At 31.8% G+C, this 21,064-nt stretch overlaps 2 protein-coding genes across 2 annotated transcripts in view; one reads left to right on the top strand and one right to left on the bottom strand.

The window, feature by feature from the left end:
* Window positions 1-21,064, bottom strand: part of LOC135922636 (serine/threonine-protein kinase Genghis Khan-like) — a 54,336-nt gene that overhangs the window by 4,632 nt on the left and 28,640 nt on the right. The window contains exons 18-28 of the mRNA XM_065457056.1: window positions 20,907-21,055; window positions 18,788-19,295; window positions 15,323-15,493; window positions 14,820-15,028; window positions 5,548-5,629; window positions 4,629-4,790; window positions 3,682-3,757; window positions 3,402-3,545; window positions 2,149-2,361; window positions 589-1,136; window positions 22-256 (exon numbers count right to left, since the gene is read on the bottom strand). Of these exons, the coding sequence (XP_065313128.1) occupies window positions 22-256; window positions 589-1,136; window positions 2,149-2,361; window positions 3,402-3,545; window positions 3,682-3,757; window positions 4,629-4,790; window positions 5,548-5,629; window positions 14,820-15,028; window positions 15,323-15,493; window positions 18,788-19,295; window positions 20,907-21,055 (2,497 nt within the window). The remainder of the gene's footprint in view (window positions 1-21; window positions 257-588; window positions 1,137-2,148; window positions 2,362-3,401; window positions 3,546-3,681; window positions 3,758-4,628; window positions 4,791-5,547; window positions 5,630-14,819; window positions 15,029-15,322; window positions 15,494-18,787; window positions 19,296-20,906; window positions 21,056-21,064) is intronic.
* LOC135932053 (cylicin-2-like) lies at window positions 7,506-10,278 on the top strand. Its single transcript, XM_065469396.1, has 3 exons — window positions 7,506-7,954; window positions 8,083-8,197; window positions 9,290-10,278. Exons 1-3 carry the CDS (start codon window positions 7,541-7,543, stop codon window positions 10,156-10,158), a joined length of 1,398 nt encoding a protein of 465 aa, XP_065325468.1. The 5' UTR covers window positions 7,506-7,540; the 3' UTR covers window positions 10,159-10,278.

Genomic DNA, 21,064 nt, shown 5'->3' with positions numbered 1-21,064 from the left:
ACGAGAATAAATTTTTCGTACTATGATTAGGTATGGCATCCACCCGATAGGTTGTGGGGGAGAAGAGCTGCCCCAAAACGGAAGCCAAATCGAATAAAAGCGCAAATTTGTTGTTCCCGCTTTCGTTTAGCTTCGATAAAGCGGTTTGTTGTTGATTCTCGCTTCTGAGAGATATTTCGCTACTATCGATCACGGTTCCGGCGAAGGTGACATACTTGTGATCCAGTATATCGAGCGATTCGGAGAATTTGATACGCTTTTATTGATTAATAATGATCTAAATATTGTATTATTATATTAAAATCTAAAAAAATCACTTATTTTAGTTATATTTTGATAAATGTGATATCGAGTCAATAAATTTTTTAGCTCTCATTTAATAAATTTTTCACAATTAGATCTGTATCCAGGTAACGTTTTAGACGATGTAACTGTATTTAGATCCATTTAAAAACGATCTTTTAATAACTCTTTTATCTATAATATGGAGAGTCATTATCTCCTCTTTTCCTCGATTTAAAAATTTAGAGTAGAATTGTCAAAATCTTTGAATAAAAATGTATATATATATATAGATCAAATCGAAACCTTGAGCGTATTTTTATCGCCCTTGTTAGCGACGCGGAAAAGGAAATTTTTGGGCGAACAATAATCCAAGTCGGTTGTACTGAGTTGAACGTTACTTGGCAAACTTTTACTGTACTGCATTTTACGTTCGTTCCCCAGGGCCGTTTGATTCGAAAAGGAGGGATCCGGAAAAAATTTGATCAGCTGCCGCAAGTTTACGTTGTTAAAAGATGTTTTAATTTCCGGTGTGTAGTTACGGTTGCTAATACAGCTATCCCCATCTCCCGGACTATGATTTTCTAACGATACATTCGGCGAGCATTTAAATTGACCCAATTTAACGAACCGGCATAACTTGGTCCTCACGAGCCCGAACAGCAACGCTACGGGGGTCAAGGGTGGTTCATTCAGCCCATTTTTTTGTGGGGCAGGTGTGTAAGGATGATCGAAGTTTTTAGGGTTAATTAGGTGCGGTAAATGAGTGTTGTCGGTAGGAAACGCAGTGTTGGAGAAAGGGAAAAGCACGCACAGCACAAAGATCTTCGTGGGTTTAGGGAGAGGGTCATCATCTTCGAAAGTTATAGAATAGGATATTCGTATATTTAAATTTTAATGCTAGGTTAGCTATATAAATTACGCTCTTTATATACGCCCTGAATCATTTGTACTCTAAATTTTGCCGCAACATGTTATGTATAAAGGGTACACAGTTAACTATAACCATTTAATAACTCCTCAAGGAAAAAAAAGAAGTCAAGTGTTTCAATAATTGGTCATAAAATTAAAATTAAGATCCTAATTTAGAGTAAAAACGATTTTAAGCTGGTAGAAGAAAATTACAAAGGCTCGAGAAATCAATTTATGGTTGGGTTCGCTCAGAACTCACTGGTGGTAAATGACCAAAACACCGGTAAATATTATTATAAAGTCCAAACAGGGCTATTCTATATAGACCAATCCTAGCCGCCTTGCCTAAATGACGCCATTTTAAATAATAAATTATTTTGGTCCATTTATTAGTTAAAAAGATTCAGACTGAGTTCGGAATTCAAAAAAGGTGCCAAGGTAATAAAAATGACAGACAGGAATGATATATGAAATATTAGACTGGACTGCTGATCCTCCCCCCGCCAAAAATTCTTAGTAGGGCCCTCTACATAACTAGTCGGTCTTCGAATCTTCAAACATTTGGCTCGGGAATTCTTGATCATGTCATTGCCGAAACCGATTCTTATGTCACGATCTAGGTTTTTTGACAATCACTTATGTCAATTTAGAAACAATTTTTGCTGATAGTATGCTATGGAATATAAGGGTGGATTCATAGTTGAATCTGATCAGACACGATTTAACAGCTGATCAATTTTTTTTAAAAATCGGTTTATGAGATCAATTTTTATATATTATTACTAATTTTCAATTAATTGATCTAATTTAAAAGATTTTAAAATTCAGCTGTTAAATCGTGTTGGATTGGATCCCACTATGAATCCAGCATAAGCCGAGAGAGATCCTTCTTGGTTAAAATCACGTGACCATAAATCTTAAATATCGATAAATATAAAAAATGATTCACAAAACCTTGGTCCGCGCTAGTTTTATCGCAGGTGTAATGATTATTGAGGCTTTGATTGGGGTTATAACTTCTAGCGACGTCTTCGGCGTATAGTGATATGGGACCCGCGGTGAAATTGAGGCAGTTTTTGGTTTGGGAAATTTTTATCCATTCCGTCGTTTCCGTCTTACTGTTATCTAAGGCGTGAACGGGCAGCAAATGAATCTGTTTGCTTTTGCCTGCGGTAAATATTTTTTCATAAATTTAGAAAATGTTTAAGCAGGAATTTTTGAAAAAAGGTGGACTTGATCAAAGATTTTGTTAATTATCTTAAAAATTCTTTATAATTATATAATCTGTAACGATTGAATATCTAACACCTTGTCCATATGATTGGTGCGACATCCATCCAAGGTAAAATATATAAGTAACGATTGAATATCTAACACCAAGTCCATATGATAGGTGCGACATCGATCCAAGGAAAAATATATAATGCTTTATTATCAATATTATTTAGCACATCTGTGAATCTGTGGAGGATCAGCAACTGATTTTATAAATGAATGTATGATATCGATGTGATGCGTTCGGTTTACTAAATAATGCCTTAAATATTTTATAAATTCTATACCTTCGACATCCCACGGAATTATTTTTTTTAAAAATGAAATCCTCCATTTTTGAAATTTACTTATAAGTGGTGGGATCCTATAAAAAAAATGGCACCCCAAAGTACTTTTCAAGCGATGAATGCAAAAAAATGTAAAAAATCGCCATTTAAATTTTCGCGCGATTTAGGCATCACGTGTCACTTGCGGGTGCGTCATTTAAAAAAATATAAATGTTCTTTTTATAATTTATTTTTCATAAATAAAGAGAAAATAGTGATAACATGTAGATAAAAGCAAATATTAAAAAAAATTAATATATCGAGAGAACATAATGTTTATATCGGAAAAACTATTGGTCCGAAACTATTAGCATCTGGTCGGTATCGATGGTATAGGCGCAACTGGCTCATATTTATTCTTAAACTTATTTAGTAAGTGGCCGGTAAAGTTGGATAGGTTCTTAAATCGCTAAAAAAAATTTGGGAATCTCACTCAAATATTTACTAGGAAAAAATTTTAAAAGGTAAATTTGAAATTAATATTAACAGGTGATAGGTAAGTAAACATTTCTAGTTAAATGATTCCCAATTTTTAGGTGATTTTTGTTTTAGCGATTTAGAACGGGAACCGGTAAAGTAACCTATATACATTTATATATATATAACCTGCCATGACGATCAGCAGCTGTTCGGAAGGGAGGTACTGAATTTTGGTGATCCTCTTAGATTTTCCGATCTTTTTGATATGGTTGAGCCTCGGGATCAGATAATACATCCCTTCTTCCGTGCCTATAACTAAGCTATCTTCGTCTAAAAATAGAGAGAAAATAAAATAATGATCGTGAGATTTAGTGGAGTAGGTTTAAATCATTTTTTTTATAAATGCGTTTTGCTAAATTATAATTTGGTATTGTTCTATAGAATTCGTGTAAATACTTTTATTTACTTATAATTTCGGAACACAGAGCATTCTTTAGTTGCCCCAAGTGAAAATTCTCCAACATGCCCCGGACTTTAAAAACCTTTTTTTTAAAAAAATAAAAATATAAATAAATATATAAGATACTTTTTTTTTCCATTTTTTAAAGTAAGAAATCATAATATGTTATGAAAGAATATCCTCGGCCAATACTAATAAGTAGATTTGCATTTAAGTTTTAAATACTTTTTAAATTCTAGTATATTTTGATACTAATTGTAAAAAAAATCTCTAGATAAGGAGGTGGTTGATAAGAGAACGTAGTTATTTTTTTGTTAGGACAAGGGAATTATATTTTATTTAATGATCCTAATTGAGGGCTATTTCAAAAAACGAAAACCAAATTTTTCGATTCTTTTGAATGAATCGAATATGGTATTCGTTAACCGAGTTGTATTAATGTTTCAATTCGTTCGAAAGAACGGAATAACGAATCATTTTTTATCCGTTTCGTATTTGAATTTCAATTATTCCTTAACTAATCCATATCTCGAAACATTCCTCCTCTCCTAGTTGAGTTATTGGTTTTTCAAATCGGAACCTAATAATTATATGGTGAATTTTCTAATCCGGCATATATCATCTCTTAGAGAGCTGAATAAACGGAAAATAAATTGGGAGGGTCCCCAAACGTATCAAATCTTTATTTTCAAATAAGGGTATCTATTAACCATACATGCACCGATATCAGCTGTTTGTAATAATTTTATTTGGTTAGTCAAAACTGAACCTAATTTTTTGTCAAATGATTGGCGTTAAAATGTTTTAAGATATCAAAAAAAAAGTAATGCTAGTTTCAAATAATAACAAATATAAATCATCACAAGACGCCACTTTAATATTAACGCTAGCCATTTTGGAACTTATAATTTTAGGACGAAAGATGATTGGCGTTCAAGGGTATATAAATATACTTGATTAGATTTGTACGATGACGTCAAACAACAAGCGTCCCGCATTTGATTTAACCTGAATAGCCATCTTTGCTTTTCGATCTCTGAAGAGGTCAGAAAATAGAAATTATTGGAGTCGTTATACATCCGCGAGTTGTTGGGGAGGAAGGAAGATGTGGTAATCTTATTCGTTATAAATAATTAGTTGGTTTTATGGTTAAAAAAAAATTGGGCACATTTCTTAGAGAATACGAGGGAGATACCGGTTTGCAGGACCCACCCGGACTCTCCATACTTAGGTCCAGCCAGGACTAATGGTGTGATTGGATGAGTAAGAAGTAAAGTTAGAAGATAAAATTTCTTTCTTTCTTTCTTTTTCGTTCTTTCTTTCTTCGTATATGGTAAGCGGATTAATAACAAATTGTATATTGGGGGTTACTCACTTGAGGATTAATGGATACAAGACTTTGAACAATTATTGATTTTTTTTAAAAAATATTAGATAACGTCGTAAATTAATCTTGTATATACAAAAAAAAATCATTGATTTGAGTGCCGTATGTGACTCAAAGCATGACATTTTTAGTAGGGCCGATTTTTTTTTCTAAAACCAACCTACTCGAGCGGGCCGCTAAGATTTGAAAGAGAAAGGCTAATAAGATGCGAGTTAGGGTTAAAATAAAAATGGGGCATTATTGGTCCCTAGATTCAATCTCAGGTTGGGACCAATATGGTTCCTCGATAAACGTTTGTATAGTGACTAAGCTACAAACGTCACTCGGCAACAACAATTTGTAGTATTTAGCAGGATTATCTAATATTTTAATTACAAAAAACACGGGGATAATCGATAACGTTAGACGCTTATACATTATTCATTACTCATTTTTTGATAATGAATGAAGGAAAAAAAGGGCAATATAAATCGCATTCAACTCACCCGAAATATGCGAGGCACTTCCTTCTTGTTAGCGTGTATAACGTCCATCTCGGCGACGGAATTAACGGAAAATAGTGGATCCCTTTTAATACGTCAAAAATATATATATTAGAATGACAAATTGGAGTTAATCTTATTTTCGATATCTATATCTCTCTTATAAAAATATACATTAGAATAATTACAAAAAAATGGAAATATTTCTACATCAAAGATATTTTTTTAAAGCATTATAATAATAATAGTAATATCTAATGCTAATACTATCAGGTTCGGACCCTATCTTAGAGTAAAACAAATCCAAGAATACATATATTTTTTTTTCGAGGATCCAAAATAGACGAATCCTTGATTTCATAGTTTTTGTATACATGTGCCGCGAATTCACGCCAAATCGTGAATGCAGGGTAATTAAGTCTCCCCGCTCCCCCCCCCTCCCCATTTATTGGATATGTTTGAAAAAGTGAACATTCAACGAAATCAGGAAAAAAAAACTATAGGGATAATAAACGATTTCGTGGTTATTCTTGATTATAATTTTTTCAGATTTTAAAATTAAGGTCCGAACCGGAAATGGGACCGAGAAAATATCCGTCCGAGTCATACCGAACTGAACGCGGATCCATCCGCGTAGAATGCTGATCAAATTTTAGATATTAAAAAACATATAGCGAATTTTTTTTTAAAAAAATCTTTATATTTTCTTATATTTTTGGAAACTTTTAAAGTTCGATTTTCTATTATTATTTTTTTTTGTGTTGTAAAAAAAAAATCGTAGAATTATGTTTAGGACATGTTTTTATTTTTTATATTTGAAATAGCTTATCTATTTATTTTTCAATAACAGTTCCGAAAGTTTTGCGATTTAAATATTTTTTGATGTCTAGGACAAAAGCCTTGTAAATGAATTATATTAAGAAATTTAAATTAAGTCTTAAGAGAATTTCTCCTCAATTTCTTCTTATTTTTGTTTAAATTTATTCATTCAAGTAGTGTTTGTCAAACGGCTCAATTTGAACTCATTTTTGAATAACGGCTAATTCAATATTCCCGCAAGAAAAATGTTGTCTTTGTTGCCTGATAGATTAGAGCAAATTCTTTAGGCTTGCATAATATTTCTCTAGATAAAATAATGAGTTTGCCACAATACTAAATGCCAGCAAATACCAAAGACAAACCAAAATTAGGGTGTTCCAGTTTACAGAGGCTAAACAGCATTCAATATCAAAATTAATTATAACCAGAACAGTCTTAATGATTGATATTGGCGATGCAAAATCGCTCCAGTTTGAGCCGATTTTTAATAACGGCTAACTCAAAATTTTCGCCAGAAAAATATTGCCTTAGCCTAGATATTTCGTTAATAGATATCTATCTTGGAGCAAAATCTTTAAGTGCGTTTCCGTAACCTAGAGAAGGGCAAAACGTTATCACGTTTACCCTCCTTGTCTTACAAATTATTTGTAGGGGGTTCCCTTGAGCCTTCACGCTTTTCTTTCTTTTTTATAAAGAGGAAAGTAAAAGGAAAACGACACCGCGTTGACGGTTAATTAAAGAGTTGGATAGAAGAGGAAGGGAAATGATGTTAGTAGGTAATAAATAAATAAATAAAGTAAGTTTCACGCGCGTATCTCTCACTAAATCGTCGCGCAAGGTAACATAGATCGCGCGTATTATAACATATTCTTAAAAGATGATGACGTTTACATTTCTTTTTCTTCTTCTAGCACTTACGAAAAAAAAAAGCGAACGAAAGCTTCTACGTAAATCTCGAAACAATATTTTCTCGAAAAAAATGAGAAAAATCAACAATCATCGAAATTTTATTTCCATTTTTATTTGATTTTATTTTTAAACGAAAAAAATAATCTTTAATGTTTCGCCATTTATTTTAATGCTATTTGTTATAAATTAAATATCCAGTAAGATCTCAATTATTCCCACACACACAACATTTATTAAAAATAAATAAATTTAAAAAAAGGCGGTAAAAATGATGACAACATCGTATTATAATAGCGCGCCACCGTTAAATTTCGGCGGGAGTTCTTACAGCCCGAGACTCTCGACGAAATGCGTGTACTGCGGGAATATTACGCCGGTGCAGGATTCGGCCGGGCCCGAACCCCCGAGGAATTGTTTCAACTGCGGACAGGAAATGCGCCCGAAATCTCTGAGCGGCATGAGCGGGCCTAACTTGCAAAATTTGCAGAACGCGCTAGGCTACCCCAGTTTTCAGCAAGGAGGTTTGAGCAATGACGGCAATAACCCACTAAAATTTGCCCAGAATTATTACGGCATGGCCGGAGGACCGCGAGGCGATTTTGGCGGAGGCGGATACGGGTTTCCCGCCCCCAGTGGGCCGTCTCTATGGATGGGAGGAGCTGGAGCACCTAACCCATATAATGTAACTAATCTTACCCTATACGTTTTTTTATGCACCAATTCGTTTCCTTTTTAATACTCAAGTTTGAAAATAATTCTGATAACACATTTTATCTTTTATTTAATAATGCCATTTTGTGGGTTTTGAAGCAACTCCAGCCATTTCAATCGGCGCCGCCAAAACAATTTTACCCCATGTCTATGGGGGGAGGCGGAGACGTGTGGGGTGGAGGAGGATACCCCTTCGATCCCATGGGAATGCAAGGTTAATAATATTTTTTCGATATTTGATAAGGATATTTTTTTTTAAAAAAACCGATGTATGTCGCTGAAATTAGAAAAAAAAGGTTGTATATATATAATTTCTGTTGCTTATATAAATAAAATATTAAGCTTAATAATACGACTAAGTAGCTAATAGGATTTGCGCTAGAAGAAAATAATTTTTTTGGGGGGTTAAACTAAGCCAAAAAATAAAACGCAATTTCAATTTTTTTCCCTTACAACGTGTCCAATTATTTTAAGAACGGTTTTGTGAAACGATAGTGTCATTAGTTTTGAGTTATTATAATTAATTTATGGAATAATCAAACTGAAGAAATTTTTTTTGTTAACAATATCTAAAATTATAAACAAAAAGTATTAGAAACAAGAAGCGATAGTATCATCACCCCCCCCCCCTCCGTAAATATTTGAAGAGATCGCTGAGAATTATTTTAAGAATACCAATAAACAAAGATCATTTTAAAAAATAACGAAAGATTGTAAAAGGTGGTATGGCCAGAATATTATTCCGATGCATTATTGCTTTTCATATCGGAACGGGTTTAAATAAAACCAAAAATTGAATTCAAAAGCCGCTTTTAAAAAAAAAGTAAAACACAAGGGTAAGAAATATTTTTTAAAGTTTCCAGTACCGTTGTCAAACGGCTCGATTTTTAGACCGATTTTATAAAGTTAATTCAATATTTTTGCCATACAAATATTCAGAGTTGTTAAAGGATCTAGATACAAGTATCTATATCCTGATATAGATATAAAAATGTGGTATCTGTATCTAGATAGATTTTTGATTAAAATATAGGTATCTAGATATTATTTTAGACGATGTATCTGTATCTAGATCCATTTAAAAAGTATCTTTTAACAACTCTGCAAATATTGTCTTAGTCTCGAGATTTCGTTAATAGATGGCCAAGCCTTTGTGCCATCTTTGAGCAAAATCTTCGGGGCTCGCATTATATCTTTCTGGATACAACACTAGTTTCCAGGGCTTTAAAAGTCTCGTAAAAAGGCTACCTTGATTAGATTTTTTTTCTTCTTAAAAGAATTTTTAAATGCACCCAACACACACTAGGCTTGATGAGACGATCCAGCCCAATTATGAACGCGACAGGGATGGATGGTATGTTTTCTGGGCCAGGGCAGATGTCTTACCCACCATCCAGTGGTACCGAAAATACGCTAAGAGAATCGCTCCGACAACTCAAGTCTACCATAATGGACCTTAAATCGACGAGCGAGGCCTTCGGGGCGGCGACAGAGCGCAAATTGAGAGAGGCCTACGAATTGAAGACAGGAGGCAGTCAAAGGAGAGGAAGTTCATTGAGACCCTTCTTGAATACGGCAGTCTCCAAGGATACATTGAAAGGGCTAAGGGCTCTCAATGACCCCAGGGGAAAGAAGGTTACGATGTTGATGGATCGTAGGCCTTCGGTATCGCGCTCTATGTCTAGGAGCAATCATGGAAGTCTAGCTAGCCTTTTATCGAAGGACGATTTAGGAAGCGTGGCCAGTAGCAAAAGTCAAAGTTCGTTAACCTCCAACCCTTCAATAACATCGCTCAGCGAAGCCGACGACACCATGGACGAGAGCAGCGTCGCTAGCGCCACTAGCGCGACGAGCTTGACGGGGGCGGAAACGAGCGAGGAGGCAGAGAGCGGAGCGGAGAGCGCCGCCGAGGGGAAAAAGGACAAGAAGGCGAAGAAGGAAAAGAAGGCCAAAAAGGGCAAGAAGGAGAAAGGCGGCAGCAAAGCGAGCAAAAAATCCAAGAAGGACAAAAAGAAGAAGGACAAAAAGGGGAAGAAAGGAGGAAGCAAAAAGAGCAAGAAAGGGAAAAAGGGGAAGAAAGGCAGCAAGGGTGGCAAAAAGGGCGGTAAAAAGGGTAGCAAAAAAGGAAGCAAAGGCGGCAAAAAGGGAAGCAAGAAAGGCAAGAAGAAGAAGTAAAAAAAAAATGGCGCTGCCCAAGTTTCTCCCTTTTACCGGAATATAAAATTTTTCATAACTTTTCCTGTCCTAAGATATATATTATTTTTTTTCATAACTGTTTTATATTTAATTTTTTTAAAAAACACATATTTAATATATAAAATCCCGTTATCCCAAATTATATACAAAACGTCTAATTGTTATATTTGTTTTTTTCCCCTGTAATATCTCTCAAATTTGTTAAAAAAAACTATTATTATTTTTTTGTATTTTTCATAATTATAAAAAAAAACCAAAACGCAAAAAAATATGATAAGGATAAAAAACACAATTTATTATAATTTTTTTTTAAAAAAATGTTTTTTTTTATAATAAAGTTTGCAAATCTTTTCGTACACAAAAAAAAAAGATAGGTAACACGGCAAAGCCAAATATTGCGCAGATAGGTGGGGGGGGGGGCTCAAGTTATACAAACAGATTCCGTATACCGCCTGGGCTCCTTCCCCCTTCCCAAAAAAATGTCAAATTCCTAATTTAGAAGTTGTATACATATATTTTATATTTGTCAAATCACGTGACCTCTGCTAGATAATCTTCTCCTAAACGTTCGAGTTTGGGAAGAACCTAACTCCCGAATTCAGAGTTAGCTGAATTCGGGCTAACTGTAAATATAGGTTTCAATTAAAAACCAGGTACAAATGTAGGAACAGAAACGGAGCCTGGAAATCTTTTTTTTTAAATTAGAGGAAACGAGAAACCGGAAACCGATTTATTAAAATAAGTGCGAGGAATTGTTTAAATAAAAAAAACAAATTAAAGTGGAACCGCGAACCCTAGGCACTGCGTCAAATTTTAAGAAACAGGAAGTAGCTTAGAACCCAGAACCGAAGCCCTTTCAAATCCTACGTTTCAAACTATCAAAATTTTTTAACTTAAGCATAGGATAAAAACAATTATAACATCTTACTTATTTAACAAATAACAGGGGTTCACTATAATCTTAAAAATGGGAGAATTAACATTCAAAATGAAAAAAAAATCTTCAAAGGTTTTGATCCCGGAAATTATTTTTTTTTAAAACAGGATTTTTGAATCAAAGTTTATCTAAAATTTCAAATGTTCTTTTTATAGTAATAATGCAGTAATGTTTGAATATATTTATTTAATATTTGGGGAGGTTAACTACCTAGCATAGCATCAATTTTATTTATAATTTCGGCAATCGATTCCACATAATTAATAAACTTGTGAATGTATATATTAAAGATTGAATAAGCCTGAGTATTTATAGTTTAATATAAGCGGGTCAGTTTAAATAACATCAAAAAAAAGATGAAATCTTCAAAAATAAATTTTCTAATGCTCATTTAAAGATTTTTTTTGTTAAACCCTGGTTTGAATAAAATTTGTAAATATAGATTATAGGTGGGCTAATAGAACAGGGTTTTTATTTTTTTAGCTCACTGACATGTAGAGGTTTGTATTGGCTGCCCGACACCCGACCCCGGTTCGGACATTGAGGACCTTTTTTTCCCCCGAAAGATTAAATATTTGGAATATGCTTTAATAATAATTTTGTTTCCGCGAAATGTCAATCAGAATCATATGTTTCTCATTATACCAAATGTCTTCTTTAAGTAAATTTCCATTTCCCAAATTAACGATTTTCTAAACATCTCGTGATTTGTGCTCGGCGTTCTAGAACAACGAAATTTTTTTTAAAGTCGGGCTTGAGCCGCGTAAAAAATTACAGACATATTCTAATCCCTTTCAAATGTTTATACACCGATATTTGGTATCCGTATCTGGCCGATATTCAAACTATCCGTCAGATCGGAATTCCCTATACTTTTTAGTATTGGGTCGTATTTGTACGTTTAAATAGAGATTATCCGTGTTCCTTAATTGATCAAAAATTGTACGAATCATATGGTTATGCAGTAAGAGCTAGTATAAAAAAAATATATATAATATAGGTAAAAGGGTTTGTACAAGATAAATAAAAAATGGCGAAAAAAGGTCCTCGTTAAAAAAAAAATCAAAAAATTTCTAAACAGATAAAAACAAAAAATTTAACAAAGGAAGGTGAATGATGTTAAATAATCTCGGTTAAATTAGGTTATGTGTAATTATCCAAATTTATTTGAACCCGTTAACTTAGCACTGTTTGAGAGCAAAAGACCAGATGGCCTTTGCAAATAGAGGGAAAACATGTGATTTTGCCCCCCCCCGCTTCCCGAATTATACATTCACCCTAATTATTTTCATTTCACCCCAATAGTTATTTCTAACCTATGGGTCCTTATGTCACCTAGGCCACAACTCATTTTAAAAAGATTTTAGGTATAAAAAATTCTCAGATTTTATGGGAAATCGTTTTGTGCTTTTCTCGAGTCCAAATAGCTTGATGTTACCTTGTTATATAGAAATTATAGACCGGATAACCGTGTTAATATCGGCCGGATATCGGTGCATTTCCGGACTACGGATACGAATTTTATTCCCAAGAATGTTCGTTTAAAAGAATAGAATCTCAATACAACGCAGCACTATCCGATTCGGTTTTGAATAAGGCCTAAGGTGAGTGTTAGTTTATGCTTATAATTACAAAAAAAAATGAACGTATGCTGAAAAGAGGAGATTAGGCTTAAAAAATGCTGAATTGCGTGACTACTCTTAAATATAGACTCCAGGTCAAGAATTAAATATTGTCCAAAAATATTTTTAAAAAAATCATAAAGGAGATGCTATAAGCGAACATTCATCGCGGTTTTCTTTCTTTTCTTTTCTTTTCATAAGTGGATTGCGTTAGTGTTATCAAACGGCTCGTTTTGGGCCGATTTTTAAAAACGGCTAACTCAATACTTCATCCAAAAAAATATTACCCAGGCCTGAAGATTTTGCTCATAGAAGGAACAAAGATCCAGACATATATAGTCGAAATCTTGAGGCTTAGGCAATATTTTTCTGGCTAAAATATTGAGTTGGCGTTATCTATACAAAAAAAGGAAAAAAAAGAGAACCATCGGCATCTAATCGAATTAAAAGAACCCTCCCCCCTCCATGGGATCGACCAACAGAAATTTTTTCAGTGGGGAATGGGGGGGGGGGAGGAGGATCAAAAAATGAAAAAATACGCGATTAATTTTTTACACCTTTATAATGATTTTATATATATTATTTCATCACCTCGCGTGCTCATTACGACATTTTAATTTTTTTGCATATTTTGCAACATTTGGCGTAGTGATATGAATGCTGCCATTTTTTTTTTGGGGGGGGGGGTAAATTTATTGCGCCAGTTTTCATGCTTTTTTGGGTATCACGCGACGCGCTTATAAAAAAAAATCCCTTTTGCGTATTTTTTGTTGGTTTCCTATTTTCGAATAAATGACAAGCGAATTATAACTAGAAAAATTTAGTAAGAAAAAAAAAGGTTAGGTTAGTTAGCTCTTTTAGAAAAGAATTACGAGTTACATTTAAAGTTTTAGTTATATTTTTCCGAATAAGTGTCAACTTTTAATTTAGCGCTCTCCTAAAATTGTAAACAGGGTAGGTGAACCCCGTGTCGTTTGTGATACCGTGGATCAAACAAAGACCGATTTATGGTCAACCCATCAAACCCGAGCAAATATAAACATCCGGGGCAGGTTCAGACCTTCAGAAAATCGGGTTTGATTAAGTTCCTACTATCAAAATTCCCGGCAAATAGAAGTTTTAAAGCCAACTAATAATTATATTTAACGACATTACGATTTGGACATATATGTTTATGCGCGGTTATAATTTCTTGGGAAGCATCTCCTACATTTTTTTAAATATATTTCTAATTGCCGGCTGAGTATTATAGTGTTCTATATCCACTTTTCATGCAAAATGCATTTTTTTTCTTCGACAAATCAATCTGACTTAATTTGAATACTCAATTGCGTTTTAGTATAGAATAAAAAAAAAAGCTATAGGTGGGTAATTACTATATTTTTTAAGCCGTTTAAATTTTTAATCGGCTAAACCAAGTTTTTAGCCGAAAACTTTCACTGTGGCCTCCGGGGTTTCTCTCTTAAAAAGATAGCGGCGCAAATTTTGAAATAAACTTACATAAATTAGAACGCTTAATAGTTAACGGATTTTTCCCGGCTGGCGCCTGAAGAATAAGTAGAATTCGCGGACATTTAGCCATTAACCAGCTAAAGCTAGGGCATCCATGGTTTTTTTTAAAGTATTTGGTGGAATTGTTATTCGTATTTTATTCTAGTTTTTTTTCTTTTGCTTTTTTTTGTTGGCTATTTAGTAATAAGTCGAACCAAGGCACGGCCTCAGAACTGTAATTCTTCCCTAACAACAATCAAAATGTTAAGATATAAGGATAATCCTTATTATGGGCGTGAAACCATCCAAAATACAAGATATATTATTATGGATATAGAACAATATTCAGATCTAATTAAATCCCTATCACTTCTTCCTGTGATATTAAATTCTTTTTCACCAAGGGATTGATAAACCATCATTTAAAAAAAATAATAATTACGTGAAAAAACGAGAGGGTATTACTTCTTTCCCTCATAGAATTTCAGGATGTAAAATCATTCATTGGGAGGGGTAGATAAACCGGGGTAAACTTGAACGAAGAATCCAGTATCTCGGTTAAAATAATATTTACCATATTGAAATTAAACCTGATATCAATGATGTCCAAGGCCTCGTAATCGTAATCCTTTTGGTTGGTCACGTGCTGATCCCCTCGTTCTTTCCTCTCGTTGGAGTAGGAAGAGTTGCCGCTGTTATTAACCTGGGTCGGTTTGATCTTGTAAAGAAATATTTTGTAATCGGAAACTATCAAGCGGGTAACGCTCCACCCTTTCTTGATTATACCCACTTTTGGTACCTGTTTTAATTATTTTTTTAAAAAATGAATAAATTAAAATTAATTTCAGTTATAAATTAATGCACATATTCCTAGTGTTGTTAAACGGCTCGATTTTCAAAAAAAGGCTAACTCAATTTAGCAAAATCTCAAGGTTTGTGTACTACATTTTATCTGACTAAAATATTGAGTCAGCTGTTTTTAAAAATCGGTTCAAAGGCGTTTAACAAACAGTGCAACTTTATTTATTTATAAAAATTCCTTTCTTTCTTTCTTTGTAAGCACGTATAAATATTTTCCTTTTTATTTTTATACCCGTATAATTTCGTCAACGTAAGAAGCGTTAGTAGCCGAGATCATGGGAGATCTCTGTAAAGTGAATGAGCATCTCACGCTTACAGAGGATACGCACTCGACGTGGCATACCAAAGCGCATGCGCCACAAGAGAGACCTTGCTTCGACAGTCCTATCATAAGTTTGTTGCACTAAAAAAAATATGAAATGAATAAAGGTGAATTATTAAAATTTCCGACATTTTTAGATCAGTATATTTTTCTTCTTCTCATTTTAACCAGCATAAAATATATAAATCAGTATAAATAATAGGAAATTCAGTATATCAAATACAAAATTGGTCAGTATTTGTTTTATGATCAATACAAATTGTTGTATCACCACTTTATGAGTGACGGGTATCAAGATTATTTTCTTATGTTTGTATGATTTTATATTATTTAGACATTGTTATTAACAGAGTTGGGCAGTACCGCGAATTATATCTAAGATACAAGATCCTTTTGTATCTTGTACTCAGTATCTTTTTGACATTTTTAATAAGATACTAGTATCTGTGTCTAAGATCCTTTATTCTGAAAAGAATCTTGTATTTTTTTTATTTTCTTTACAAAAGATACAGATACAGATTCTTTTTAATATTCATGTTTAAAATTTTCCATAAAACAGTATATATCTTATTTTCTTCGAGAATTTTGTATTAATTTCCTTAATTTTTTCACCATATTTTAAATATAATGACAATCAAAATTAGCTGGAAAATTTACAACTCATATTAAGGAAGATAGATAAAAAATAACAACACCAAAACGAAATAAAGATTACATTTTATATATAAATGTAACTCGATGAATATCATTCCAATTTTATGTAACATTTTTTTTAATTTGTAGAAAGATTAACATTCATGGTTGTAAAATTTAAATTATGGAAATAAGTTCCCGCGAATTAAACCCAAGTCTTAAAATTTTATATGGAAATTTTTTAAAAATAAAAGTTAAAAAAGACAACGTACAGGTTAGATGTAAAACCTATATAAACAAAAAAAAATGATAAATGGTTAAACACAAATTTTGTTAAACATATTAAAGTATATTATTTATGTGCAGTTAAAAGGGGCATAGGTTATCTTATATTCAAGTTTACAATATTGCTACCTTTATCAAAAGCTGCCTAAGGTGTGGCATGGGCAATAGATTTTAAGAAAATATTTTCTTATGATTTGAATATAATGAGACTTTTTTGACATCAATATAACATCCATATTTTTGTGGATTGAGTCGGATGATAAAGCAAATACTTTCAAAATATATTAATAAAAGAAGCCCCAATTGTAGAACCAGAGTATATACAAGTTCAAACAATAACACCGATAGATTTAACATCTAATAAAGAAAATGATGATTATTTTTCTCTTAGTGAAAAAATTTTTCTGAGTTCAATAATACAAATATCATTGAACTGGAGGTTGTAAATTACATTAAAGAAAGTTGAAATACATTGTATATGCTTAAAATATCCTTTCATTAAGGAAATTTTTTATAAATATGATTCAGCTCCAATTGAAAGATAATTTAGTTTTGGCACAATGTTAATAGTGTTGTTAAACGGCTTGTTTTGAGCACTCAATACTTCATCCAGATAAACATTACGCAAGACTCAAGATTTTGCTCATATAAGGAACAAAGGTCTATACATTATATTATCGAAATCTCAAGGCTTATGCAATATTTTTCTGGCTAAAATATTGAGTTAGTCGTTTTTAGGCTCAAAACGAGCCGTTTAACAAAACTAAATGTTAAGTAGGGCAAAAAGGCAATGTAATGATAAATTATTTGAAAAATTTGATTATCTAAAATAATGAATCTATTTTAAATACTCTTTTGCAAATTAATATTTCAACTACCATCAAAAATACTAGTCTCCCTTGCCGATCTATGCTAAGAATGGGCTATTTATTACTAATATTAAAATGCCTGATTATTATAATTAACTTATCATAAAATATTTTATTAATTATTGTAAATATTCATTCATATTATATGCGTATGTTATGTTCTTCACAAATAAATAACAAAAACTGTAAACTATTATTGATAATGATAATTTAAAAGTATCTTGTATTTTATATACTCTAATTAGGCAAAAGATACCAGTATCTGTATCTGATTTATTTTTTAAAAGAATCTGTATCTGTCTCTAGATTCTTTTTGGAGGACCTGCCCAACTCTGGTTATTAAGTTAACCTCTCGTATTTTATTTATAAAAATTTTATTTTGACCTTATTTTGATTATTGATTATTACCTCAAATGAATATATTGTTTTTTCCGCAACTTAATTTAAGAATAAAAGGTTACAGTTTTAAAATTTATTTTCAGATGTTATTTATTTAAGCCATGGACAGGATATTCATTTTGGACATTATTTTATTTTGTAATTATTGGATATTCGGTTTATTTTGGGAGGAAAATAAGAGGATAAATGTCAAAATATTCAAGAATAATATCTACGAACAACTATAAAACTTATATTTCCCCATTTGAATCTATAGACAGTTCAAAATTGTGAATGATATTTTTATCATGTTAAGAAATATATAAATTCTATCATTAAAAACAATATTAATGCACTGCAAATAAATCTAATTTAGAATTTTTTAAAATTTTATATATATTCCCCTTCATAAGGTCATTGTAAAAAAAAATTTTTTTAATGCTCGTTTTAAATGAGAATTTGTTGGAAAGAACGATAAAAATAGGGGTAAAACACATATTTTGTGCTCTCATAATAAGAGTTTGTGTTAGAGAACAACGGAGAACCCTTTATAAATTGCATTTGTATCTATATACGTTTTTAAAAATGATGTATCTGTATGCGTATTTAGATCCATTTAAAAAGCATATTTTAACAACTCTGATATTTATATTATAAAATAAAATAACAATATTACGATTTAATAAATTTTGGGTCAATTTTTTTTAAAAAAAATTAGACATTTGTGATATTTTATTTAATTAAAATTATAACCGAAAATTATTTTTATAAGGGTAATATGATTTAAAATATATATATATATTTAACTGATAAATCAAATTAAAATACTGAAGAAATAAAAAATATATTTACCGGTTAAATATGTTAATAATATCGAGAAAAAAAACCAAATTCTTAGTGTTGTTGAACGGCTCGATTTTAGCCGATTTTTTAAAACCGGCTAACTCGGTATTTTAGCCAGAAAAATATTGTATAAACCTCGTGATTTCGTTAATATATGTTCAAACCGTTATGCCACATATTAGCAAAATCTTCAGGATAGCGTAATATTTTTCCTAATAAAATACAACACTAAAAAATTTTATACTTGAGCCTCAAAGAATACTGACATAAAAATATATTATTAAAAATACTGGCTTGTATCGACCAAATTTTCAATTGGTTAAAAGGCAATAATCTTTACAATGTAAAAATAAAAAATATGTATTACGTAATGACATCGAGTCGGCTGTTTGAAATCCTTCACAACAATCCTATGATTCCGTAATTGAGATTCCGCCTCCGCCTTAGGGTCCCTACCGCTATCATTATAATCGCCGGCATTTTTGACGTTTTTAGGGTGTTTGATGGCGGGCTTATCGTCGCCAAAACTACCGCCATCTCCTTTACAGGATTTCCGTTCAAAGAGGTATGGGGGTTTCACGATCCTGAGAAGGTTAGACACGCTGGCGCTTTTGCGCTTGTAATCGTTCAAGGATGACGAGAATTTCTTGGCATCGTTGGAAAAAAGAATAGCACTACGATCACCGTCGTTATAAACACCCAAAGGGGCAGGGGTACTACTATCATTATAGTGATTGTTGTTGTACGAGGATATCGAAAGTTGGGCGCTCTGAAAATCGGTAGATGAATTGATGTGACTTTTGTCGAGTATCAGACTGTAGTATTCGTTTTCTTCCTTGAGCTTGGAATTCGTTTCTAGGGACTCTTCGTATTTTCTATTACGGTTTAAATGATGTATTAAATTAAAAAGTGATTGATTATTGTCAATAGGGGTGTACCGATACCACATTTTGGAGGCCGATCTGATCCGATATTCCCGATATTAAATTGATATCGGCCGATTACCGATCTGATATCTTATCTAATTTTGTATTCTGTAAAGATACAAAATGCATTTAATTTTTAATATACTTTTTATTAGTATAACATTTATAATTTAACTATACAATAACATGTCATTTAAATATATTATAATGATCAGTTATAGTTTATATTCAATTCAATTGCAATTCTAAAATATTTTTATTGAAAAATCACTTAATAATGTAATAATATTAATCTATTTATATAATAAGTAATAAACAAATATATTATGAAATTTGAAATTAATATATCAAAGATTTCTTTTAGAAAATACCAAATTTTCAATTTATCAGAGATCGGTCTGCGGTGATGGGGACTGTTAATATCACTAGCATCACTAAAAACAGATTTGAAAAAATTAATGAACTTTTTTAACAGAATGCGAAAAATAACTATATTGCAGAATGTTTATTAACTAATTAATACTATTAAAAAAATTAAACATAAAAATATATTTCGATTTTATTTATAAAAATAAATGGTTTTAACTTTTTTTAAATTTTGTTAAAAGCGCCATTTTATATCGGATCGGATAATTTTATAATATTTGCCGATAACCGATATTTTAAAATGGGCGACATATCGGCCCGATCCGATCCGATATAAAATATCGGTACATCCCTACATTTAAATATATTATAATGATCAGTTATAGTTTATAATCAATTCAATTGCAATTCTAAAAGTATATAAAATATTTTTATTGAAAAATCACTTATTTATATAATAAGTAATAACATTAATCTATTTACATAATAAGTAATAAACTAATATATTATAAAATTTGAAATAAATATTTAAAATTAATATATCGAAGATTTCTTTTTAGAAATACAAAAATTTCCAATTTATCAGAGGTCAGTCTGCGGTGATGGGGACTATATCACTAGCTTCACTAAAAACTGATTCTGAAGAGATTATTGCACACTTTTATAAACAGAATGCAAAAAAAATAACAATATGGCAGAATGTTTATTAAATAATTATTACTATTAAAAAAATTAAACATAAAAATGGATTTCGATTTTAATTATAAAAATAAATTTTTAGATATAACTTTTTTTAAATTTAATAATATTTTATTTTTGATAAAAACGCCATTTTGTATCGGATCGGATAGGGAAATTTTATATTTGCGATAACCGATATTTTAAAATAGGTAAAATTAAATATCGGTACATCCCTAATTGTCAATCACAATCGTTAAATTGTATCTTATTCATTTTTCTTCGAGTACTGATATGTATCCAGAGGAAGTTCAGAAAAAAAGGCTCGAGCCAGCCATCTCTATTTTTTTACTTTCGTATGATCGCCGGTGGTACCAACATTTTTTTGAAAAAAATCAACCTAAGGAATGATTAGGGTTAAAAAGGAGTGAATACATAAATTTTTTAAAAAAATAATGGCTACCCACACTCTAAATTTCGAACCGAAAAAAATTTTTGAATTATAAAATCTTTTACTTCTCTAGGAGAGCAGAGGTGTTTTTAAGATCGTTCAGCTCTTTATTCAATTGGTCCTTGGCCTGGATCTCGTTTCTCAAGTTGGATTGGAGATCTAAAGATTGCATCTCGTGCAGTCGATTCAATTTCCGGTCTCTCCAATTTCTTCCCTAAAAGTA

Source organism: Gordionus sp. m RMFG-2023, chromosome 1 (genome assembly GCF_954871325.1).
Source record: "Gordionus sp. m RMFG-2023 chromosome 1, tfGorSpeb1-WG-v2, whole genome shotgun sequence".
Lineage (NCBI taxonomy): Eukaryota > Metazoa > Nematomorpha > Gordioida > Chordodea > Parachordodidae > Gordionus > Gordionus sp. m RMFG-2023.
The sequence above is the reverse complement of the archived record's forward strand: the minus strand, read 5'-3'. Positions and strand labels throughout refer to the sequence as shown.

Bases quoted from the DNA above. Each gene is read 5' to 3' on its own strand.
- LOC135932053 (XM_065469396.1), top strand. From the start codon at position 7,541: ATGATGACAACATCGTATTATAATAGCGCGCCACCGTTAAATTTCGGC. The intron at 7,955-8,082 runs GTAACTAATCTT...TGGGTTTTGAAG, and splicing joins GAGCACCTAACCCATATAAT to CAACTCCAGCCATTTCAATC. The intron at 8,198-9,289 runs GTTAATAATATT...AACACACACTAG, and splicing joins CGATCCCATGGGAATGCAAG to GCTTGATGAGACGATCCAGC.